Below are 25,843 nucleotides of genomic sequence, written 5' to 3' on the forward strand. Positions count from 1 at the left end.
AGAAGAGTGAGGAGTGGTGTTCTGACCAGTCTGTGCATCAGATTATTTGGGACTCTTGTGGAAATACTACAGATTCCTGGGGTCCAGAGCCTATGAATTCAGTTGGTCTGGGTGTATTCCAGCCTTTGAATGTTTATCAGGGTCCTCAGGAGCTCACGTTGTGGGTGATCCTTAGGCCACCCACAGGCTTTGGAGCCAGGCTCATTGGATTGAAGCCTGCCCCTGCCCACCTGCCCTTCCGGTTATATAACCCTGGGTTCCTGTTAAACTGGTCCTTAGGTAGATGCCTCCCCCTGCCCATCTTCTGTCTCTTCCTCTGGCACTCTTGGCATCAGCTGTCCAGGTTGATGCCCCCCCCGTGCCTCTCCCACTTTGTACATCCGTTGGTTTGGCTTAGGATGCCCTGTTCCACCAACCACACACGCTCCACACACATCAACTGCCTGGTTATTCTTACTTACAAAGCCAGATGAGATGTTTCCTCTAGGAAATCTCCCGTGATAGCAGGCTGCTGTAGATGCCCCTCCATCTGCTCCCACAGCTGCCTGGATTTACCTTTACATGCTCCTTATCACCCTGGCTGTTACTGTCCTTTAACTTCCACTGGACTCTGAGCTTCCTTGAGGCTCAGGGGCTGTCTCCCGTCTGGACCTGACCCAGCTCAGGACGTGTAGGTTCTCACTCAGCAGATGTAAATGTGTGAACGGGTATGGGCTGTTCTGGCTTGGGATCTGGGGTGTGGGGTAGGAAGGGGGAGGGCGAGGGGCACTCTAGAAACCCACAAGTAGGAATGCAACAGTCTTTAACACAGTGTACTGCTGAGGTTTGTACAGCCAGCAGAGACGGGGCTTTTCGTGTTGCCTCTGAGAACATACAAGTGATGTGTGTGTATGTCTATGTGCAGCGGAAGGGAGGTGGTGAGCTAGTCTAGACCATGGGCAAAAGCAACTTGGTTAAGAGGCGTTTACTTGAGTTTACTTCCAAAGCAGTGAATAAGCAGGGTGTAAGTGAGATAAGGACTCGGGGCGGGTGGGGGAGGTATCTGAAGCTGGGTGTTCTTGTCAGCCTTGGTGGAGCTGGATGCCTGCCAAGTCAGAAGAGCATGGAGTTGTGGCCTGGCTGTCCCTTGTATACCCCCAGGCAAGTGAGTACCTAGAAACAGCCTCCATTACCATGTCATAGGTAATCTGTGCACTGACAACACCCACATATCTCTACTCTAGACCTCCTCCCTGAATTTCAGACTCACTTACCCAACGCCTACTCGCCATCTCCACTTGATGTCTAAAGGCATCTCAAATTTAATACCTCCAAAACCGAGCTTCTGATATTCTCCACCCCCACCCCAAACATGCACATCCATGGTTGGCTTATCCCTGTTAATGGCGCCTCTCATCCTTCCAGTTGCCCAGGCCAAAAATCTTGGAGTCATCCTTGATTCTTCTCTCTCACACCCGTCAGCAAATCTGTGTGCTCTACCCTCAAAGACAATCCAGAGTCCAACTCCTTTTCACCACTTCCACCATCGAGTTTTCGGTCAGGTCTTCCTGGCCATCCCTATTTTAAATTGCTACCCAGCTACAAGCTCGCTCCTTTCCCACTTCGTTTTCCTCTGTAGCTCTTACCACCATCTAACATACTGCATGTCTTACTTTTCTTGTTTCTTAATTATTAAACTCCATGGGGCCAGGATATTTGTCTTTTGTAGCTGCAGGGTCTGGAACGGTGCCTGGTATGTAGTTTGAGTTCCAGTAATTGCTGAATGAATGAATCTGTGAATATCACATAGCAATTTTGCTGCTGAGCAAGTTGGGTCACGCAAACATCTGGGTTCTGAGCCTTGGAATTCTTGCTGTGCCAGCACTGGGACAATCTTCCCTTACCCCTGCGCAGTGTCTGGGCATTTCCATTTATGCTCATTTGGTGGTTCTCCCAGGGTAGGCCTGGCCATGGCCTTCTCCAAGAAGGTCAGCACAAAGCAGCGGCCTCTGGGGAGAAGGGTCAGAGGCACTGAAGGCCAGGTCGGTCAGGCCCCCAGAGCACTGTGATGTGAGCTCTCTCCACACGGCTGGGGCTGTCTGGTGGAGCTGCTCTGGGGATAGCGCTCAAGGGAAAAAGGGAACTTCTGGCCTCTGAGGGCTCCCCGGGGAAAAGAACCCCGAGTGAGTAGACGAAGGGGACTTGCGGGAGTGGAGCTGCCGGCAGAAGAACTAGTCTCCTGGTATCTTCCCTCAGCACCCGGCACAGTTCCTTGTAACCAACGCTATTCCATTTGCCGGACAGAAGCACCAACACTCAGTCACCGCAGACCTACCAGGACACTTCCAGGACACGGCAGTGGCCCATCCTCTCTAAAGAAGGCTTGGAGAGAGAGCTGGCTTGAAGGTCAGGCTGGCTTGGCAACAGCTGCCCCTGGGATCCACCTGCCAGGTGCTCTTCTAAGGCTCCGGGGGGCGGTGGGGGAGCAGGGGAAGCAGGACACCCAGAACCTGGCCCCTCCCTACCCCCAATAACCAGGACCTGGGGAGATGGCCTGGCCTCAGCCTTCTCTATCTGCACGGGGACAAGGATGGTTGTTAATGCATTGAGAACTGGGTGACAGGTGGAGCCCCTGTCCTGGGAAGGAGTGCTGCGCATAGGAAGAAAGAGGCAAAGTCTATCAGCCTTAGACTTCCCAGCTTCCCTGCCTCTGCCTGTGCGCCTTCCGTTAAGGCCTTGCTGACTCTGTCCCTGAGCTAGATCTCCTTCCATGGAGCCTTTCCTGACCTTTCCCACTCCTACAGTGATCCCCTCTCCAGCTGAGCTGTAGAGTCATTCATTTGTTCATTTATTCATTCATTCACCCTCTGACCCATCTTTCCATCACTTCTTCCATTCATCCACTCATTCAACAAGTATTTATCTACTATCTCTCATGTGCCAAGCACTGATCTGGGCACTGGGGACACAGCAGTGAACAAGAAAGGGAATCCCTCCCCTCCGGGGGATTACAGTGCAGCGGGGGAGACAGACAACAAAAGCCTAGATGTGTTAACAAATAGATAGTGTAATTTCCCTGCACTCGGTCTGGGCGTTTCCATCTATGCTCATTTGGTAGTGCTCTGTTCCTTCAAGAAAAGTAAAGCAGAGTGAACATGAGAGGGATGATCAAGGCCCCTGAGGAGGTGATGAATGAGCCGGGACCTGACCAAGTGAAGGAGAAAATCCTGAAATCCTAGGGAAGAGTATTCTAGTCAGAAGGAACAGAAGTGCAAAGACTGCAGCAGGAACATGACTTCTGTGTGTGCAAAACAAGAGGAGTCTGGGTAGCTGGACTTGAGGGAGGGGGGGAAGTGAGGTGGGGGTGAGTTTGGAGAAGGTGACAGGGGCAGATGGAAGAGGCCCCGCAGGCAAGGCCTCTGGGTTTTATTCCACACGTGGTGGGAGCTAAGGAGTAGCGCCCTCTGATTCACAGGTATTTGTTTCTGTACTTTTTTGGCCTCCTGGTGCACAGAATTGGGTTGCTAATTCTTGCTTCATACTCACATCCTTGGTCCATGTGTGCTCCTTTTTCATGATTATTTCCATGTGTATGCGTGTATTTCAGCACAGTAAGCACCGTGAACCTACCATCCATCAGGAAAACTAGCACCTTGATAGTAACTTGGTGTTTAAAAGGCCACTCTGGTTGCTGTGTGGAGAGTAGCCTGTAGGAGGTAACCGGCCAGTAAGGAGGAGACAGAGTCATCAAGAAGAGGGGCCTGGGGTGGTAGAGGTAGAGGTGGTGAGAAATTGACTGAGTTTGGGATGAATTTTGGAGGTAGAGCCCCAAGACTCACTGTTGGATCACGTGACTATGGACCATGCATTCAAGGATGAATTCACTAATTATTAATTCAGTGCTTGCTGGTAAGTGCTTACTATATGTTAAGTCCTTTGCACGATCTACCTTTGACATGGTCCTTGTCCTACTCACAGCCTAGAGGTAGAGAGAGAGAAACACATACGTCAAATCAATTGGAATAAGTGCTGTGACCCAGTGAATCCAGGGAATGGTTCATTCGTTTTTCTGGGAGAAAAGAAAATAATGGTTAGTTATGACTTGGCTCATCGCAAGGGCTTAGTTCTTCTTATCTCATCTCTTGAATTGATCTGAGCTACTGATTAAACTCTTTAGTGTGTGTAAGTGTATTTTTCTACTTTAAAAGAAATATCTTTAATAGTCATATTTTTAAAACTGTATAAACTTCAGCGTACGCAAACTATTTCAAATATCGGTCAAAGGCTATCCTCATTGAACCTTCCAGAGCTCAATCTCTGGGTAACAGTTAAGAATATGAAAGGGAGTGGGGAAATAAAGGGAAAAACATTCCTTTTCTCTCAAATATGCATGTATTCATGTCCATTTAATTGAAGCATTTCAAGCCTTGGGAAGAGCCCAAGGTCTAGATTCCATTAAACTTTGGATCCCACCTTGAGCCTAGGGCAAGGCTGGCTACCCAGCACATTCTTCCTGACATGATTTTCCATGATCTAGATTGACTCCTGGCCAACTGGTGGGAATGTCAGGCCACCCGAATGGGGTGAGGGGTGGGAAAGGCACACCCAGGACACCAATGACGCAACCAAAGCCACCAATGACACCACCAAGGACAGAGGTCTAGTCTGGGAACCCCAGGTCCTGGCTTCTTGTATTGCTGTTTGATCCTGGGCAATAGTTTCCCTTTCGGCAAGGGGAGGTGGTTGGACTAGATGTAGGACAAGAGGAGAGAGTTATGAGGGTAGGCGAATGTCGGGGTTAGGGCATACGCTATCTGGCGTTCAAAAAACTATATAACCACGGAATATTATTCAGTCTTAAAAAGGAAGGAAATTCTGACACATGCTATAACATGGCTTGAGGACATTAACGCTAAGTGAAATAAACCCGTCACCCAAGGACAAATATCATATGATTCCACTTATATGAGGTATCTAGAGCAGTCAAACTCAGACAGAAAGTAGAATGGTGGCAGCCGGGACTTGGGGGAGGGGGAATGGGGAGTCAGTGTTTAATGAGTACAAAGTTTCAGTTTGGGAAGATGAAAAAGTTCTGGAGAGGGATGGTGGCGATGGTAGCACAACAGTGCGAGTAGGCTGAATGCCACTGAATTGTCTACTTAGAAGTGGTTAAAATGGTAAATTTTATGTTGTATATATTTTACTGCAAATTTGTAAAATCCTAATTTTTCTAGGATCCCTCTCGGTGGAGAGGCAAGGCCCATCCTGGCTGACCAAGATTCCCTGAATTTATACCCCTTTCCACACTTCCCTAGGACATGGTTCCTTCTGCACAGGAAGAACCTCGCGGCTCTGAGTGGAGCTCCAGGTAGAAAGAGCAGGAGGCAGGCTCTGGGGACAGACAAGCAAGGTCCCCAAATTTCCATTCAGCCTGGCTTCCACGAGGATCTCTTGGTGATAGGGGAACTGCGTCCTTTGTCCTCATGTTTATTCTGGGGCACAGGACAATGAGGGCCCGAAGGAGGTAGGGGAAAGGGTAACACAGGTTTTACCGCCCTTGAGAGCTGAGATGTCTGTGAGCAATTTTTGAAGACAGGCCACGGCCCTTGTAGGAAGGCTTCAGGCCACATCAACTTTGAATGCTTGGTTGACCTAGTCCAGGAATATTACAGGAGGGGTTTAGAACAGAGCCTCAGTGCAGGAATGGCGGCAGAGCCAGTTTTCCGTCAAGGCCTAGGAATGTGCAGGCATCCTCTTCAGCTGCTGTCTTCCTTGGTCTCTGCAATGGAGATGATAATCAGCTCCCTTCTTGGCTGGCCTATTGGTGGCCTAGAGCCAGAGCCATCAAGCTGGACTCCTTACCCAACTCCTTCAATATTTACCATCCTGGAGGCCTTCTCATCTCTATCAACTTCCCACCACGATCACTGCTACAATCCCATTCATCATCTCTATCCACACGATCATCCCCTGTGCAGGTTACATTGTTATCTTCACCTTTGTCAGCACCACCACATATTTCAAGAGGCCTTACTACAATAACCAATATTACTTTCATCTCTACTGTCCACATCACAACCACCAACCACAGCCTTGCTACCGACACCTCCAGCACTCTCATTACCACCATCACCACCACCACTTGGTGACACATCCCTTATTCCCGTTACTGGAGTCATCAGCAACTCCCATATTAACATCATCATCGGCATCACTACCACCATTCTCACCAACGCTCTTTCCATTCACACTCCATCATCCTATCACCACCACTGCTTTTCCTGTTTCTGTAAGAGAGCTCACCAGGGGGTTTGCAGACCCACAAGCAGATCTCTGTGGTCTCAAAATTGTTGGCATTGCCTGACAACCACCATAGATGAAGTGCTCACACTCATTGGACGTTGAACTGTAGAAGTATTGGTGGAAATAGCCTTTGCAGGGGCCCCTCACTGAGGGGAGCTGGCACAGGGCAGGGAGAGTTGGGGTCATCTCCTGGGGGGTCTCTTGCTTGAGATTGGCTGCAGGGGTAAGGAAGGACAAGATTGTTGCTTATGCGTCCTTTTTATGAACTGGTAAGTATTTTTTCCTGAGCATCTCTTCTACGGTCAAGCACCCTGCTAGGTGTTTGCCATACTTTACATTATTTCAACAACCTAATGGAGAGGTTATTACTGTCCCCACTTCACAGATGAAGAAACTGAGGCTCAGAGAGTTTTGGTAATTTTCCAAAAATCATAAAACCTGTAAGTTGGGGTCTGGGCTTAAACCCAGATTTAATTTCAAATCCAAGGTCTGCGTGCTACAGCCTCTCATAACCTAACATCAAGAGGTTTGTTGTAGCCTTGTTTATAATTGCAAAAAACTATAATTTGGAAAAAATGTGAGTGTTCACCAACAAGGGATTGATGGGCTACTATGCAATTAGTAAAAACGTAGTGCTAATCTGTATGTGTCAGTACGGAGAGAGGTCCATAACTTTTGCTGAATGAAAAATCAAATTACAAAATAGGAGATCTAGTCTGGTCCCGTTGATGGCAAACACACATACAGACCCACAGCACGATGGCTCCAAGGCTGTTCACCAATTTATTTAGAGCAGTTATTTCTGGCTCATGGAATTTCAAGGGATTTTTCTTTTCTTTTTTTTTAAACTTTTTTTTTAAGATTTTATTTTTGTTTCCTTTTTTCTCCCCAAAGCCCCCTGGTACACAGTTGTATATTCTTAGTTGTGGGTCCTTTCTAGTTGTGGCATGTGGGACGCCGCCTCAGCGTGGCTCAATGAGTGGTGCCATGTCGGAGCCCAGGATTCGAACCGACAAAACACTGAGCCGCCTGCAGAGGAGCGCGCAAACTTAACCACTCGGCCACGGGGCTGGCGCCAAGGATTTTTGTTTTCTAAAAATTCTTTTCAGTATCATTTGAATGACAATGAACAAGTATCATTTTTTATAATAAGGAAAAAGGTATTTGCATTAAACAATCTTTAATATCCATGGGTAATCAGCAAATAAAGAAGCAGACCTCTTTTACCAAATCATTTGTTATTTTAACTCCTTTCACACCTGGCTCTGGTTATCACACAAAGTGACTTATCAAACGTGTGCACATCACACACCCTCCACAATTAGCCTTGGACATTCAGGACCCCAGTGTATCTCTTCATGGAGTGCAGCATGGAGTACACTTTGATTTGTACACTTTCCCTGATAAGGACAGCATCCCTCAGACAAATAAGCACATGAGTCAACTCAGCTGCACCGTACCATCTTGTGAATCCTCAGCGGATGTGACCCTCGCCGTGCTGGATGTACTGGGAGAAGTCGAAGCTGGGAGAGGAAGAGGCTATTCCAGGGAGGGAATTCAAGCCCTTCCTTTGGAGCAGCACTTCTGAACCTTGGTGGAACATTAGACTCTCTTGGGGAACTTTAAAAAAATCCCGATGCTCAGGCTTCTCCCCAGACCAATTAAATTCGAATCTCTGAATGTGGGACCCAGAGAGACCCCAGGTGACTCCAATGTGCAGCCAAGTTTGAGAACCTGGTCTCATTTTTAAAGCAGAATGAAACTCATTCTCTCATAAGAATTCTAGGGAGTAGGGTTCTGGAGAGAAGGAGTGTTGGGGCTGCATAAAATAGGGGGCCCACTATTTAGTTAGTTATTTGTTGAGGAAGATTGGCCCTGAGCTAACATCTGTGCCCATCTTCCTCTACTTTATATGTGGGACGCCTGCCACAGCATGGCTCAATAAGCCATGCGTATGTCCACACCTGGGATCCGAACCAGCGAATCCCGGGCCGTCGAAGTGGAACATGCGAACTTAACCACTGCGCCACTGGGCCGGCCCTGGGGACCCACTTTTTAATTTCACATATTTACACATTGTCTTTTAAAAAATAAACATATGTATTGCTTTTTAATAAAAATTAAAATTTGGCGAAGATTTAATTAAATCAAATAGACATCCAGCAGGTCTGGCCCCAGATCCTTCCCAGACTAGATGGTTGATCGCAGGCAAGCCCTGTCCCATGTCTAGGCCCTGGTTCCTCCCGAGGTGGAAGTGACCGGGTGGGCTTTTGGTCCAGCCCCCATTCCCCCACAGGCTATGAGTCTCAGGGATCCTCTTTCTCAACCCCTCAGCTCTCTGGAGGTCTTTCCTGAGCTGGCAGTGCCCACGAGGCAGGGGGCGAGGCAGAGGGCAAGGAAGCGGCTGAACTTCACGGTGCCAGGAGCTGCGTGTTCTGGGCTGGGCTGGGCGGCTGGAATTTCCACCTCCAGCTGAAGGAGAAGGAGCCCTATTCCCCTGGGTTGGGGGAAGTATCTTGCTTTTCGTTACTCGGAAGAGGAAGCACTCTGGGCAAGGTGTGTGGGCCCAGAGGAAGTGGACTTTTTACCTGGAGGCGGTTCCACTCTCCTTGGAGGAGTTCTTGGGGGCTATTGAGCAAATTCCCTAAGTCAGTACTTCTGCAGCATCTGGAATGCCAGTCCTCAGCTTCATCTACTGCAGACCTGAGTCCCTGTGACCTTGGACTGGTAAGTGGGCCCTCGGGGCCTCAGTTTCCCAATTTATAAAACAAATGGGCTGGACGATATGGTCCCTGAGGGCCCAGCACAGCTGTTCTCTATTCTATTATTATTGGCTCCCATCCAGAGCCTCCCAGCTGGTTGTCTCAACATCCCAGGAGAGAAAACATAGCTCTTTGTTCATTGGTTCATTTTAACATCCCAGGAGAGAAAACATAGCTCTTTGTTAATTTTGGAATAATGAGTTGATTGTCTTATATAAATTATCATGCTTATTTTAAAAAGATCAAGCTATACTGAATAGTACAAACAAGAAGCAAAATCTTTCTCCCAGTTCTGTCATAGTGCTGTGCAACAGAAATACCATGCAAGCCACAAACAGAATTTTTCTGGTAGCTACATTTTAAAGAGAAAGAGGTCAAACTAATTTTAATAATAGTTTAACTCAATATATCCAAAATATTATCATTTTAACATATAATCAACATGTAATAAAAAATATTAACGTGATATTTTGCTTTTCTTTGTGCTAAGTCTGAAATCTGGCATATATTTCACACTTACAGCACATCATGATTCATACCAGCCATATTTCGTGTGCTCAATGGCCACATGTGGCTTGTGCCCACCATATGGGACAGTGAACTTCCACCACGTGTAGTAACTAACAATAAGTTCAGGTTAACCTCATTAACATTTTGTTAGGTAGATAAACAAAAACAATTCTACAACAACAAATTTTCCTGAATTTTTCCCTGAAGTTTTGCATATTGCCTTTATACTTGAAGGACAATTAGATCATGTGAAAAATCCTGAATCGTACTTTCTTTTCTAGAACAATTGTGAACCTGGCTTTACTGAATTCCGCCATGGAGTGTGGCTATGAAGTGGCCTGAAAGGTTTCATCCCATAAAGGTTACTTTCTTTCCTATCTGAAGGACATCTTTGCTCATCTTTGAGCTTTAGTATCTTAACGAGGATATTTTGGTATCATCCTCTGCATCTTTTTTTTTTTTTTTTGAGGAAGATTAGCCCTGAGCTAACATCTGCTGCCAATCCTCCTCTTTTTGCTGAGGAAGACAGGCCCTGAGCTAACATCTGTGCCCATCTTCCTCTACTTTGTATGTGGGACGCCTACCCCAGCATGGCTTGCCAAGCGGTGCCATGTCCACACCCGGGATCCGAACCGGTGAACCCTGGGCCACCAAAGTGGAACGTGCGCACTTAACTGCTGCACCACTGGGCCAGCCCCTCTGCATCATTTTTTTTAAACTGGAACATGGGGTGCTTTTTTCAATCTACAGATTTTTTTTTCAGGTTTCCTCTTTTTGGTCAGCTCCGTGAAGGACATCCTAAATACTACATGAGACACAGCAGAATATTTTTTCTTCTAGTATTAAAAAAAAATGGCTTTCACAAATATTTTTAAGAAACTTCTATATCATCAGGGTGGTGATCTTGACTAAAAAACACTTCTAAGGAATCATGTTCTTGATTTCTTAGTTACATTCAGAAATTGCTTCCTAACCATGATAAACATTGTGTACAGGTTTTCAAAATGTCCCCAGATGCACATTATTTTTTTAAAGATCAGTCTGGCTGAACATTTTTTGCCAGACTAATACTCCTGAGAGTTCAAACTAAAAAGCCCCAGCCTCTCTGTTCCTCTGGGTAGCTGTCCTTTCGTCCCCTTTACTCCTTAATCTGGGACTCAAATTCACTGCCATGTCCTCTGAAGAGGGGAAGCTCTTGGCGGGACGGTTCAACTTCCACATCGATGAGTGGCCTCTGGGAGACCTCTTCAGCAGCTCCGGGCCTCTTTCTGAGGTGGTCATTGCCGAGGACCAGGCGACTCAGCAGTCCCAGCGTTTCGGCTTCATCACCTTCACCAATCCAGAGTGGGCCTCAGACGCCATGAGAGCCCTGAACGGAGAGTCTCTGGATGGTTGCCAGATCCGTGGGGACCACGCAGGCAAGTTGGCTCCAGGGGACCGGAAGGGATGCCTAGGGGCTCATGGGTGTCGTCGCAGCTACTCTAGAGGTGGTGGGGACCAGGGCTATGGGAGTGGCAGGTATGACAGTTGACCTGGAGGATATGGATACGGATATGGAAGGTCAGGAGACTATGGTGGCAGAAGTCAGGGTGGTTATGACTGCTACTCAGGAGGAAATCACAGAGACCGTTACGACAACTGAGATGACGCATGCACGCCTAATGCAGATACACAAGGAATGAAACTTCAGATCTGGCTCGTCCTTCCAAATGGCTGTATTTGGCAAGATTTTGGAAGCTGCACTGAAACATCGATTTTAGTACATGAACTTCTGTTTTTGAGTTGAGCGCCCACGGTAGCTTGTTAAAGACCTTTTAGAAAGTTCCTTGTATTTTTCAAAATTTCTATCCCATTTAAAGACAAATTCCGGGACATTTGTAGAGCCTGGGTATTTTTTCTTCTACAGATTTTGTTTTTAGGGAAATTTTTTATATAACCTCTTTGAAGCAATTTTCTGTTAAAATTGTTGAGTTTTCTATGTAAGAGACATCAGTTATGTTAGATTATCTTCACTTGTCCTGCAGTGGTTGTTAAAAGCACAGCTGCTGGAGATGGACAAATTTCAATACCAGCTTTGCCACTTGTTATCTGTGTGACTGCGGGCAAGTTACTTAACTTCTATGGACTGGACTATAGTTTCTATTTGGAGATAACATTGGACAATGATAACAATGGATAATAAATGGAGATAACCAGGGAAACGACTTGTGTTTGGAATCCCTGAGGTTCACTGTGCCAAAAGGATTCGCAAGACTCAGAAGTGGTTATAAAGTTTACAGCAAATCCACGCAGAGTAAAATCCACAAAGGGAAAAGTATTGGGGATGAAATACAGGAAAACTAGGCCCAAGTTTCCAAACATCTCCTTCCGTTTGAGTCATGCAGGACGTGGTTAATTCCTCAGCCCAACTGGTGCAAAGTGTTGCCAACCAGGGGACCCTGGGTGTCTTGAGTTTTTACTATGGCATATACTGCATGCATGACTGACCTCAGTCAGTGAAGTCCCAAACCCCAGAAAGCAGGCATTTATCATGTTAAAAATGATTAAAGAAAATTTAGGTGACACAAACTTGACACTTCATGAAATGGGCAGTCTCCATTCCCAAGGGTCCAGGGAACAGCAGAGTGGGGTTTAAGGCAGGAAGCTTCTACAGGATAAAGAATAAGAAAAAAGGAAAAGAAAAATAGAAAATGAGTAAGGAACAGGAAATAAGTATAGATCCCTGAGTTGGCTTGGCATTTGGGGATTGGCTGACTGGATATGCTGCATTTCCGGTCAAGCAGAGCATTTATCTAAGGTTTGGTTTGCTGACTAGGCACCCCAGGCAGGAGTGGCTCCATCTTGGGTCTAGAAAATTATTTTAATAGTCTCCCCCCTTTTGATCGTCCTCTTGACTATTCAAGAGGCTCGATCAAAAATATCAGTCTTGGGGCCGGCCTCGTGGCGCAGCGGTTAAGTTCGCTCCTTCTGCTTCAGCAGCCTGGGGTTTGCTGGTTCGGATCCCGGGTGCGGACATGGCAGTGCTTGGCACGCCATTCTGTGGTAGGCGTCCCACGTATAAAGTAGAGGAAGATGGGCACGGAGGTTAGCTCAGGGTCAGTCTTCCTCAGCAAAAAGAGGAGGATTGGCAGCAGTTAGCTCAGGGCTAATCTTCCTCAAAAAAATATCGGTCTTTGCGTGACTCTGGGTTACCATTGCCTCTTCAGGTCTCAGTGTAGTATTCGCAAGAGACAATGTCAGCCTCATGTTCTTGAATTGGGTTACATTCTTCTGTTCTCCTTTGTCGTTCCAGTTGGAGAGAACCGTAGTTGGTCAATGGATGCCCATATACATTTAAAGCTTTTGAGAGAACGCAGCATATTAAGGAGACAATCATTAGCAACAAAATAATGACAGAGGTTTGAAGAGCACCCCTGAGCCAGGGTCCCCACGATCCAAACCAGCTACAATCGAATAAGTCCAGAAATGATCCCGAAGAGGGGGGTAGTTCTTTGAGCCAGTCTGTCTGTTTATGTATTCCATGTAACTGTGTCTCCACTTCCTCAGAAGTGTTTATCCAGCAAGATTGTTTCAGAGAAGCTGAGGCACTGGAAATCAGGGAGAAGTTTGTGACGGACAGAAAGCACTGTAGGATCACCAGCATCAGAGCAAATCCAACAGTTGGTTGTAGGCTGTAGTTTGGATGACCCCTTCTTTGCAACAGCCTGAGATGCGTGAATCTTGGCATTATCTTCCCAGGCCAGGGCGAGGCAAAAGGTGGACAAAAGAATCATAAGGACTCCATGGTGTAAGAATTTCATAAACAGCCCGATTTACACATGAGGGCACAGAGGCCCAGAAACATGAGTAATTTGCCACGCCCATGTCCTCCTGACTGTGAAAACTGCACCACTGTGGTGTCCCGCGCTCCCAGCTGAGATCGTCTCCAGCACGAGATAGGAATTAAGGTATTCTTCTCCCAAGGGTACCTGCAATTGTTAGTGGGTCCTGACAGTTCAGTCAAGTCCAGACGGGAGGGTGTCTCTGTAACGGGTGGGTGGGGACCACTGCGATGCTGAGCCTCACTAACCTGTGCGCACTGCAAAGTGTGGTGCAGGTGTGTTGGTATCTTCTCAATCGCCCTGAAATCTACCTAATCACTTCATCTTCTGCGGGATGTGGGTTTGGGGGCACTTGTTCCATTTTGCGAAAGAACCGAAGTGACTTGTACTTGTCACATGGTAGATGTTGCAACCATTCCAAAGAAGTAAGGTAAAGGTAGAGGTTCAGAGAGGCCGATTAATGTGAGAGAATTCTGAGGTTCTCCGAGATTCACCTCTTCCTGGTCTTGTTTCCTCTGCCACTTTCCCAAGGCGTGTGGGAAAGACAGCTTTTCTCCCCGCCGGCTCCCCTTCTCCTTCCACCCCGGTGAGGTTTCCTCCAGGCTGGCTGATCAAAGGGTGGTTCTGTGGACCATTTTATAGGAAAGGAGATTGGGCCTGGGGATGCACCTGTCACAGTGAGCCTGTTAGAAATGCCGCTTTTCAGGCCTCACCCCAGACTGCTGAATCATAATGTGCATTTCAGCGAGATCCCCAGCCTATTCGCAGGCGTGATAAAGTGTGAGAAACACTACTACTGAGCGTTTCGGCTGAGGAGGTGGGGAGAGATTGTGCAATGAACAGTTTTGATCCCAGCTCCTCCCCTTTCTCTCCCAGTCACCTGTTCCCACCCCTCAGCTGGGGTATGAAAAGCTCTGTCAGCCCCAGGTTTCCTCAGAAGCCCTTCCTCAAGGCCACCATGATGAACCGGCTTTGCCTTTTCGCCCTTCTCGGCTTCCTGAGCATCCTGGTGGCCGGAACCCAGGGGAAAAACACCCCTCCACCTCTCCACCACCCTACCCAGCACCCTCAGCACCAGCCTTGCCACCACCTTACCCACCACCCTTGCCACCACCGTAACCACCAACATAAGCCCTCGATCAGCTCTCTTCTGGTGGTTGGGGCAGAAAATGCAGGTGAGTCTGTGGAAGAGACTGGGGGGAGGCAGGAGTGGGGGGAACCAAACCTCTCTTGATTAGAAATCAATGCAAAGTTTTTCTCTTAAATGAGAGTTTTCCTTCTGTTTTCTGGGCAATTATGTGATATTTTTAGCCTGTGTTTTGCAGGATTTTTTTGTCCCATTTACTCGACAGTTTATTGAAGGAGTTAAGAAGTCTGTGGCTGAATAAACACATAGAATAATTCAGAGAATTTTAAGTTCCTCTCTTAAATGTTCGTCAAGATATTTTACGTTTTGGCAACTTACATCTAAAATATAGAATAATAATTTTTCAATTCCCGGATAAGTGCACATTTTAAAACTTTACATGGAGTAAAATATGTGTTTTTGATACACTCCAGTCCTTAAAAGGAAGCCATTCACTTAATCTGGTGCTCAAAAAAAGAAGCATCGATTTGTCCCTGTGTTGGAAGATCCGGCAGTGCTGGTCCCCAGGGCGGCCATGGGGGCCTTGGCTGCCCTGCTTCTGTGGGGGGAAGGCTAAAGGGCTCTTTCTGGGCAACTTTGTCCACAGGTGGTTTATAGCTCAGATACTGACACGGAACGTTCAATTAGAATTTAATGAGTCCATCTAACAACTGTTCTAAGAACTAACATTTATTTGCTTTTGATTAATTGCTCCTTACTTTATAGACATCATTTGTGATCCTCTCAACAAATCTATGAGGTTAAGATTATTATGCTCATTTCACTGATGAGGCTGCCGTGGCTCAGAGTGGTTAATTGTCTTACCTAAGATCACACAGCCAATGAGCTGCATTGCTAACACCTCAAAGAACATGTAGTGCAGGGGTTTGCACAAGATGCTCCTTGAGCCTTGGGTGTACTAAGGTAGGAGAATGGTGAAGTGAGGGGAGTGAGAGGGCTGAGGATGGGGCTCTGGACCCCACACCTGGGTACCTACCAGAACAGCTTTCTTGGGGTTTTTTTGTTTTTTTTTTGCTGAGGAAGATTTGCCCTGAGCTAACACCTGTGCCAATCTTCCTCTATTTTGTATGTGGGTTGCAGCCACAACACAGTCACCAACAAGTGGATCCCTACCTGCGGTCCAGTGCCGCCGACTTGCATCCCGCCGAGCTCCACTACCGTACAAGAAGCCTAGCCTCCTAGAGGAGTTTTCTTTTGGTAAGATTTCATTTGAAAGAAGGGAATGGCTGCTAAAAAGGATTGATGTCCATATCCTCATGGCACATGTTTTATTCTTCATAAGGCTAAGATGTCACTGGATGTAGTGTTTTGCTTATTCCACAATATACTGCAACCATTTCCCAATGTCAGTTAATATTCTTCTACAATCTTATTTACTTATTGCAAAATTTGTGATATATTCTATTTTAAATATTTCTTTTTTTTAATTCCAAAGGGAATATATGCTTATTGTAACTAGTGGAAAGATGTAAAGATGTGTAAAGACAGTTCTGAGACTCCCTCTCTGGTATGTTTGTTTTTTCTAACACCACTGAGCAGTTCTCCAGTTCTCAGAGGACACTGACTGGACATCCTGCCGTTGAACTCAGTTCTGACACTATCCACCTGGAGACAGCAGTCAGATCCCATAGCTAAAGGACTCAGTCCCACAAAACTGCACCTCCTCCCCCCACGTCTGAGGCCAATTCCAAGACCAGATTGTCGCTGACCAGCTCTAGATCAGAGGTTTCCACGACCTCCTCCTCAGCTTGATTAATTTGCTAGAATGGCTCACAAAACTCAGAGAAACATTTTACTTACTAGATCACTATTGTGTTATAAAAGGATAGAACTCAGGAACAGCCAGAAGGAAGTGATGCACAGGGCGAGGTCTGGGCAAAGGGTATGAGCTTCCACATCCAGGCTGGGCGCTCTACACGCATCTCCACCTCCCCTACTACCCTTCTTTATTTTGAGACATGCTAGATTTTCGGCTGTTCACTGTGTAGACCGAGCTGGGATGATCATCCTCATAACTGACCCAGAGCCCTCTTGTATCCTCGCAGTCCCTCCTGCCTTCTGCCTGGAGCCTCCCTATGTGGGTCGCTGCAGGGCCATGATACGCAGGTACTTCTACAACGCCACCTCGGCGCAATGTGAGACTTTTACATATGGCGGCTGTAGACAGAAGAAGAATAACTTCATCAGCAAGGAGGAGTGCCTGAAAACCTGCCGTGGGGAGGGGGCTGCACTCCAGGGTAAGGTGGGGGGCGGGGCAGGGAGGGGAAGGCCTGGGGAAAGAGGTAGAGTTCAGGGTGGCCCATACCCCTCACGCTTGGGCAGTGTCTTTCCTCTGGGCTGTCTTCCAAGGAGGAAGTGGCAGCAGTGTGCTGTGACCAGAGATGGAGCCCGTCCTCCATGGGCCAGATTGGCAGAAGGTCACAGTAGAAGTGTCCCTTGAGATAATCTGAGCCATCTGCCCTGCTCCCCTTTTTCAGATGGGAACATTGAGGCAGCCACCCTGCAGAGGGTATCTGCAGGGCTCCTGAGCCCACCCCCCAACCCCCTGGGTGTGGCTTCCTTCCTGTTGGTCACCCCGGTCATGGAGAGGACCGTGGTTGTTCATTTCTGGGATGCTGTAGGATCTGTCAGGGTGGACAGTGTCCAGGTCAGGGGCATCAGTGATGGCAATCAACAAGGTCCTTTCTCATTGCAGAGATCAAGCCACATGTGCTGCCCTGAGATGCTGAAGTCTGGGGAGGCCCCATGCAAGGCTGGGCTGTGGCTGCCTTCCCAAGTAGTTCAGCCTCCTTGTCTGATCCCTTCTCAACCCACCCCTCCTCAGTAGAACCCTGCCTCTTTCCTCCTCCCCCTGGTCTACTTGTTCCTTCTCTGTCTTATCCAGTAGGCTCCAAGCACCATGAGAGCCAGAACTGTATGCCTGTGTTTTTCTCATCACATTATCCCTAGAACTTCACACAGTCCCCAGCATGAAGGAGATGGTTCATAAACATTGGGGGAATGAGTGCATGCATGAGCACAGCTCCTCTCTACTGGGTGATACAGGGTGACAGGTTTGAAGCCAGAACTCTAACCTGGACTTCATTCTCACTGCATCCTCACCTTCACCCCCCACCCACCATCACTGGGTTCTTTGGGGGTGGCAGCAGTGGACTTCCTGGCATCAAGTTCTGATTGCCATCAGTGACAGGTATTTTCACTAAAAAGAAGCCCCTTTTCCCCATAATGATGTTGCACATTTTCCTGTCTGTGGTTGCAAACTCTCTGGCCTTAGATTTAAATAAACTCACTTTCAAATTAAACTAACCAGAGTGGATTTGTTGTTTGCAACTAAGAACCTTAACTGCTACAGTCCCTCCCAATGGTGGACTTTCACTTTGTTCTGCAGAGCAGTGGCATCTCCCCTTTTCCTTCCTTCACACTGAGCCCTACCACGTCTCGGAAGCAAACCAATTACAGTGCCAGCTACCTCTTGATGGCCACTGTGAGCTCACAAAAACCTGGGCATCAAGGTTTTTTGACTTTTGGGGCCAAGTCAAATTTTAGGGCTCTGGACTCTGAAGGAAGAAGGTAGGAACATGAGTCTCAGATGTCCACTCGTCCAGGGAGCACCTGCCCTGGGGCTGTGTGTGGGGCGGGGGAAGGAGCCTTGCTAGTTCAGTGAGAGCGACGGCGACACCCATTTAGTCAGCACTTTCCATGCACCAGGCTTCACGCTTGGCGTTTTGCATGCATTATTCCATTTACTCATCCTAAGAATCCTGCCAGGGAGGAAATGGGGGCTTGGAGTTGTCACATAGCAGCCCTATTAGTTTCCTGGGGCTGCTGTCACGGAGTACTGCAAACCGAGGGGCTTAAACAAGCGATACTTATTGTCTCACAGTTTTGGAAGCTAGAAGCCTGGGATCAAGGTGTCAGCAGGGCCGTGCTCCCTCTGAAGGCACTGGGAAAGACTCTGTTCCAGCTCTGTCTCCTAGCTTCTGGAAGTTCCTTGGCTCGTGGCAGCATAAGTCCAATCTTCACATGCGTTCTTTCTGTGTGTGACCTAATTTCCCCTTTTTATGAGGACACCAGTCATACCGGATTAGGGCCACGCTAATGACCTCATCTTAACTGGATCACCTCTGTAAAGACCCTATTTCCAAATAAGGTCCCATTCTGAGGAACCTCAGAATGTATGCCTGTGTTTTCCTCATCACATTATGCCTAGAACTTCACACAGTCCCCAGCATGAAGGAGATGGTTCATAAACATTGGGGGAATGAGTGCATGCATGAGCACAACTCCTCTCTACTGGGTGATACAGGGTGACAGGTTTGAAGCCAGAACTCTAACCTGGACCTCATTCTCACTGCATCCACATCTTCATCCCCCACCCACCATCACTGGGTTCTTTGGGGGTGGCAGCAGTGGACTTTCTGGCATCGACTTTCTGGAAGCTTAGGACTCCAACACTTCATTTCTGGGGGGGACGCAGTTCAACCCATTATAACAGATAAATGGCAGAACTTGGGCTTATCTGACTGATGGAGAGCCTTTGTCCTTCGGAGGGAGGAAGATTGCGGAAGTCAAGAGCCCAGCCTCTCCAGCAAGGCTGCAGGGGTCCAAAGCTTGGGTCTGTCTTAGTTTGGGGTTCCTACGAAGCAGAGGGCAAGTAACTTAGGTAAGGTGGAGGCAGGTGAGACAGGGCAGGAAAGGCAGACAATAAACACTTAGTTATTAAGCCCATTCTCACTGAGACTGGTGCTTGATCCCAGAGGGGACTGGGGAAGTGGGAAAACAGATTCCCTGCAATTATCTCCCCCAAGAGACAAGGGGATGTTTACACACCATTTCCCTGTCCTGCGTTGGTTGAGGACTTCTGGCTTGTTCTGTGTACAGGCTTTTCTTGTGCGCCTCCCAAGAAAGCCCCTTGGCAAAGAGATGCAGATGCAGAGATGCAGGAAGTCAGCCAGCAGTACTGGAGGAGTTTGCTCCCAGGGGTGAGGGTAGGACACTATTTATGTGGCTTTGAACAAGTTACTGAACCTCTCTGTGCCTGTCTTCCCCCTCTAAGGGGTTGTTGAGAGGTTAAATGAATGAACATGCTGAGCCCTTAGAACAGAGAGCCTGGCATGTAAATAGTGCAATTTAAACATTCGCTAGGTTTCTTATTGACTAAATTATACTGTCCTCTCCTGGAGAATGAGTGATTCAGACCTAGAAACATTAATCCTGGAAGGCATTTGGGAGGGAATCTGATCCAACCTCCTTACTTCACAGGTAATTTGGGGCCTAAGAAAGGGAAGTATCTTGCCCAATGTCACCCAGCTAACAAACATGACCATTATAATAGACCAAACCCAAGCAACATCATGTTCGTTCATTCATTTATTCTCTCGTGTATTAAGTACCTGTTTTGTGATAGTTATTAGGGAGACAGTAATGACCAAAACAGTAGCCTCCAGATCTGTCTGATTACTCACACCCATATTAATAAAAAGTTTGAATGTGCAACTCTCGTATCTGTCATTATAATTATATGCACACTTTTGTACTATTATGTAGATTACAAGTATTCAATAATATATATTTTAATAAAGGATAGGCTAGAAACAAATAAGCCAGCCCTGGTGATCTAATGGTTAAGAGTGGGTTCTCTCACTGCCACGGCCCAGGTTCAATTCCCGGTCAGGGAACCATACCATCCGTCTGTCGGTTGTCATACTGTGGTGGCTGCATGTTGCTGTGATGCTGAAAGCTAGGCCACCAGTATTTCAAATACCAGCAGGATCACCCATGGTGTCAGGTTTCAGTGGAGCTTCCAGACTGAGACAGACTAGGAAGAAGGACCTGGCCTCTCCCGTCCGAAAAAATTGGCCATAAAAGCCCTCTGAACAGCAGCAGAGCATTGTCTGACAGCGCCGGAAGATGAGAGGATGCTGCAAAAAGATAGGACAGGGTTCTGCTCTGCTGTATAGGGGTTGGTCTCTAGGAGCTGGAATCAGCTTGATTGTACCAACAACGAGTTAGCAAATAAGCAGAAGCTTCTAGATATTTTCTTCTTGTACCCCACTGCCCCACTTAGGATCCCTGTGGACCAGGACAGTCTTTACCCTCAAAGAATTCCCCGCCCAGTGTGGCAGCCAGAAGCACAGAGTTCCAGCAGCACACATACTGTGGGAGCCGAGATGGAGGCCCTGGCTCTCCCCTAAGGAGATCAGGCTGGCTTGCCAAAAGAGGCAACGTTTGAGCTGAATTTTGAAGGGTGAGTTGGATACTTCAAAGGGAGAATCAGGCAGAAAGGAAAGAGAAAACATGAGCTTTGGGCCATGCCAAAGAGATGGAGATGAGAAAAAAGATTGTCCTTCCATCCATTTCCCGCAGTGGAGTCTGTTATGGGTTTCCAAGTATCTGTCGAGCATCATGAGCGGATCCCAACTTGTTCCTCAAAGTCCACCCAACCCTGAATCCGCATGAACCTGGGAGTCCCCTGGGTGGAGAGGAGAGAAAGAGGAGCTACCCAGGAGAGATGGGGACCCCCCTCATTTGCCTGAGAGCCCCAGCCCTTCTCCTTCCAGAGCTCGAGTTTCCTGCTCCCTTCTGCTAGTCACAGCTCCTGGGGAGTGAGCCAGCTGCCTTATCATCTCTAAGAAACGGACCCATCAGAGGTGAGTGACAGTGTCGTGTAGATGTTGGGATGGAGGAGGGATTTGGTGTTGGAAGAAAAATTGGGGAAGGCTTCTGAATCATTAAATCCTAGAATTTCACAGAAGGCAGCTTGTCAACCAGGCTCAACTTTGTACCTCCTCCTACGGGGAGCTCACTATCTCTTGGGCAGCAGGTACCAGCTGGCAGCTCCCATCATGCAAATACTCTTTTTCCCATTGAAGCAATAAGTGTCCTCCTCACCTTTGCCTTGCCTTTCTACACTGGTCTGGACTCTACTCTCAGGAAACCCACTGATCAAGTCTGCTGTCTTTGTCCTAAGACAGTTCCACAGAGATTGGGAGATGGCACTCAAGGAAGTGCCCCCTCCCACAAAGTGTCTTTTAGGTTCTTGTGCAACATTTTGCTAAGTCCCCTCCAGCAGCTTTCAGATTCTCAGGATTTGAAGTGAAAGGAATCCCTTTTTTTCAGCTCCCTACGATTTATGCAGCGACTGCTAGGATGCCTCTTCTCTGCTTTGGAAGAGCGAGGTAAGTGTAAGAACAGGAGGACGGTCAGTAGGGTAAGAGCTCCCAGTCACCCTCCTGACTTGTGTCCCCTGGCTGGACAAGAGAGTGGCAATGAGATAATGTGGAAATATGAACAACGGAAAGAGGATGGCTGCGAGGAGGGATTAGGTAGTAGGCAGAGGTCCAAGGCTCCTGGAGGTATTTCCCAGGATGCATCACTCTTCAAGTTCGTTATTAGACCTTCCCAGCTGCAAGGCACTGTGGGAATGACTTGTTGAGAAGCTCGTGGATCCCCGACAAAGGGAGGTCCCAGCACTCCCAAGGGGAGCCCCTTTGACAATGCTTCCACCCCCTTGCCTCTGGGAAGATGTGAGCTGGAGGAACCTTTGGAGAGCAGAGTCCAACTGCGTCACTACAGATGAGGAAATCAAGGCACAGAGTGCTCAAACAGCAGGGATCGTTAAACAAACGAGAACATCGATAGAGCTGGTTCTGTCATTCACTACTTTGTAGTCTTGGGCAAATTTCTCGATCTCTATGAGTTTCACTTTCCTTATTGACCATATAAGGAGAATGATATTACCTGTCCATGTCTCCAGTCACAGACCTCTGTAAACACTCCTGTTCCCAGTTGGACGAGTTGGGTTTATTCCTCACTGCAGCGAGGGAGAAGGCACACCTTGGGACCATTTGGCATCTCATTAAGAGAATGTTAGGAAGGACTTACAGGATTTGGGGGAGGGTTGAAAGAAGCTGGCTTTGCTCTGGGTTGGATGCTGTCAGGAGGTGGCGCAGTTCTATGATTGGACATCTTAATCTAGACTCTATGAAGGGAAGACTAGATAGGGGTTACAGCAGTAGTTGGTAAAGAAGCAGCAACCTCTCCTAGCAGCCAGGACAGGGGAGGGCTTGGTCGTTTCTGTGGCTTGCATGAGGCTCATGTTTTGTCTGTGTTCAGACGTGATTACAGAGGGTTGTGTTTTTGTCTTGATCCCTCCTGGGCACAGAACGACTGTGTCTGATGTTGCTGTTCCATGAAATTGTTTATGTCGGGAGGAAGAACATCACAGGCCAACTGTGAGTGTCCAGTCAGCTCTCGGAAGTAGGGCCCGCTTTTCTCTTTCTCATATCAACTCATAGATTTATGGTGAGCATTAAAATGATACAATATTTGTAAAATGCTTTGTACAAGTAAGTGCCTGGCAGAGTAACCCCTCAACGAATGGTAGCTCTGATAACAGTAATAGTAATACTATTCATAAATAAGAGTAAACTTATTTATTTATTATTAATAATTATTAATTAACAACAGTGTAATGGAAAAGGACTTGGTACTAATGAGAAGAGTTTGGCTTCAGCAGCTCTGGACGTTCCTATGCGATCTTGGACAAGTCGCTTCACCTATCTGAGCCAGTTTCCTTCTTTGTAAAACAGGGCGATGGTATCTGCCTTAAGAAATTCACAGGTTTGGGTATTTTTGAGCACTTTGTTGATTATGGCGCTGAAGTGCTTTGAACACCGTAGACCAAAGCAACTTGTCTAAAGCACATAGATTTTTCATTTCCTTGGTTCCTGACTGCTTTTTTAGTGTGAGGGCTACTGCATTAAAGAAAGGAATGAATTTCTTTTTTTGTAATGTCACCTCCCAGAAGTTCACCCCTGGGAAGTCCCCTGTGTCCAAGGAGTGCCACAGTCTCTCTTCCAGACGGGTCCCAGTGTTCCTCAGGGCTGATGTAAGCCCTCTTGCTTCAGTGATGGGCCTCACCCAGGTCCAGTCCCCCACCCTTTGTTTGACCCTCTGGTCTCTCAAAACTGTGGGTAGGAGGTGGGGTCTACTGCTGGTTCTCTTTAGACCAAAGATCCTCTTAGGAACCAGTCTTTAAGGAAGACACTGCCTGCCCCCTGGTGGCCCCAGGAAGAAGTATGACCTCCATCTGAACTAGCACACAGCTCCTGTTTCATGTGAAAATTAACTCTTTGGGTACCTGCTTTGTAAAAGACGTGTGTGTGTGTGTGTGTGTGTGTGTGTGTGTGTGTGGAAAGTGAGTTTATAATTCACAAATTAACATGAGTATTTAATATGAAATACTTACTGGGCATCTGTAGTACACAGGACAGACACAATCTTTGCTCTCTTAGAGTTTACTTTCTAGCAGGAAATTCGTGAGATATTAAACAAGTGACTAATAATGAATATGGCGACTGTTGGTGAAGGGGGAGTGCGGGTGTGATGGGAGAGTTAGCAGGGGCCTGGCTTAGTGTGGAGGCGGTGGCTGTGGTGGATGGGAAGGACACCCTGAGGAAGTGAACTTTTAGCTGAGATCTGAGGGAGGAGCAAGAGTTACTGAGAGGAAAGTCGGGGAAGAGCATTCTAAGTAGGTGGAAAAGCAAAAGATGGTTTAGGGAAAAGAAGAGGGTCTGTGAGAGTGAGTTGGAAGAGGGGACTAGATGGTGCTGGGTGAAGTTGGGCGCAGACCTGAGCGGCCTTGGGAGACAAGCTAAGAGTTTTTGGCTTTTTCTGAAGGGCAAAAGAAGGACCTGGACATCTTGGGAGAATGTAGGGGAGGGATAGAGAGGAGGGGCAGGGCCTGCAACAGCGGAGGTCATGAGAATTGTGTAGATGGGAGAAGAGAGTGTCCTGGATTAGCAGAGAGCAGTGGCGTGATAGTGAGGAGGTCCAATCAACAGGCTTTCCTAAGAGATTGCTCAGGGGTATGAGGAAGAGGAAGAACCAGCCTCCTGGAGGGTGGAGGAGAAGCAAGTCTTTGGAGAAAGGACGAGTTCTGTTTCGTAAATGTTGAGTCCGTGGTGCCTGTAGCACATTTAGACAAAGATGTTGAGTAGATTGATTCCTCCATTTACTCGTTCAGCAAACGTTTATTAGGGAGAGTTAATGTGGTGACTGAAAGCTCAAAACAGACTCTATGGCTCCAGACTCTGGCTCTGCCAATTTGATCTCCAGGTGAGCAAATCACTTTACTTCTCTGTTGTTGTCTGACTCGTCTGCAAAATGGGAGTGATGATAACTTCTTTGGTTGTGAGTGAGGCCCAAGGGGGCTCATCCAGGTAAAACTTCAGAATACTGCCTGCACTCCAGAAGGATCAACAACCTTGCCATCACTGATGCCTATCATGTGCGTGCCAGGCACTGTTCGAAGCTCTGGGTCACAGCAGTGAACAGCACACGAGCTCCTCACTCTCCTGGAACTGGCATTCTAGCTGGAGGGAATGCACCAGTGAACACTAATGAGCAGGAGCAGTTTCAGATAGTCTCAACTGCTGTGAAGAAAATCAGGTGGAGTACAGAGCGAAGAGGGGCTAGTTCAGGCCGGGCGGTTCTGTGGAGCCTTCCACACTCATTCCTGGAGGACTGGCCATCCCTGCAGGACCTGTGTTGCACTGCCTGAATTTAGGATGCCCGTTCAGCCTTAGTTTTCTTCTCTCTAAAGTGGGCATAAAATCTGCCCTGCTCACCTCTCAGGAATGCACAGAAGATGAGATTGGATAAAACCCAAGATGAGAGTAGATAAAACCTGGGGAAGGGATGTAGGGAGGGATGGGGGGTTTCCTTCTTTCTTTCCTTCTTTCTTTCAAATACTTTACATCATGGATTTTTTTTTTTTCTATCTGTATGACTCTGTCTTTTGGTATTTGCTCTTTATCTCATTATCAGATTTCATCTGGAATCACTTGTCAGTTTCCTAGAATTTCCTGTTTGATTGTTGCTTAATTTACTATTAAAGTACAAAGTATTTGTTATTGATCCCCATCCTGAGATCACAGAGACAGCCTCATGCTAAAATATTTCTCACATATATATTTAATCAGTATTTTTAGGAGAGTATTTGTTGGCACACACAAAATCAAGCTTGCTTTCTTAGCAAGGAAGAAAGGGGAATGGCTTTTGAGTAGATAACTGGGACTGTCTTTACTGTCTCTCTCCCTGTGGAGACCAGGCAGAGAAACCACAACACCCAACTTTACAAAACAAGGACAGCATAGTTTTAGGCATCGTGAACCGGTGGGAAGTGCGTGCACAAAGTGTCTTTGGTGTACAACGTGAGGCTGTTTGAACATGAAGGTAGATGACATCATGGGAGCCCAGTGGGATGAAGCAGGGCCAGGTAGGTAGAGCCCAGGGCACCTACAGGGCATTTTGACAAC

The 25,843-nt window shown here is 47.3% G+C and overlaps 1 protein-coding gene and 1 pseudogene across 2 annotated transcripts; both read left to right on the forward strand.

Moving 5' to 3' along the window:
- Positions 1–1,951: 1,951 nt before the first annotated feature.
- Positions 1,952–17,824, forward strand: LOC102149447 (uncharacterized). 2 transcript variants are annotated; one of them, XM_070247145.1, is made up of 6 exons: positions 1,952–2,430; positions 13,293–13,501; positions 14,252–14,550; positions 15,603–15,719; positions 16,568–16,759; positions 17,218–17,824. In XM_070247145.1, the coding sequence occupies exons 3-6, from the start codon at positions 14,280–14,282 to the stop codon at positions 17,241–17,243; spliced, it is 606 nt and encodes a 201-aa protein (XP_070103246.1). In that variant the 5' UTR covers positions 1,952–2,430; positions 13,293–13,501; positions 14,252–14,279; the 3' UTR covers positions 17,244–17,824. The 2 variants fall into 2 exon arrangements, with proteins under 2 accessions (XP_070103246.1, XP_005604721.3); XM_005604664.4 differs by lacking the exons at positions 1,952–2,430; positions 13,293–13,501 and having other exon boundaries at positions 14,116–14,550; positions 17,218–17,501.
- LOC138920080 (RNA-binding protein 3 pseudogene) lies at positions 10,605–11,291 on the forward strand (annotated as a pseudogene).
- Positions 17,825–25,843: the final 8,019 nt, after the last annotated feature.

This window comes from Equus caballus, chromosome 22 (genome assembly GCF_041296265.1).
Source record: "Equus caballus isolate H_3958 breed thoroughbred chromosome 22, TB-T2T, whole genome shotgun sequence".
NCBI lineage: Eukaryota > Metazoa > Chordata > Mammalia > Perissodactyla > Equidae > Equus > Equus caballus.

Excerpts from the sequence above, each read along its gene's own strand:
- LOC102149447 (XM_005604664.4), top strand. The coding sequence starts at position 14,211 with ATGAACAGTTTTGATCCCAGCTCCTCCCCTTTCTCTCCCAGTCACCTG. Across the intron at positions 15,720-16,567 it reads CCTAGAGGAGTTTTCTTTTG|TCCCTCCTGCCTTCTGCCTG; the intron begins GTAAGATTTCAT and ends GTATCCTCGCAG. Across the intron at positions 16,760-17,217 it reads GGAGGGGGCTGCACTCCAGG|AGATCAAGCCACATGTGCTG; the intron begins GTAAGGTGGGGG and ends TTCTCATTGCAG.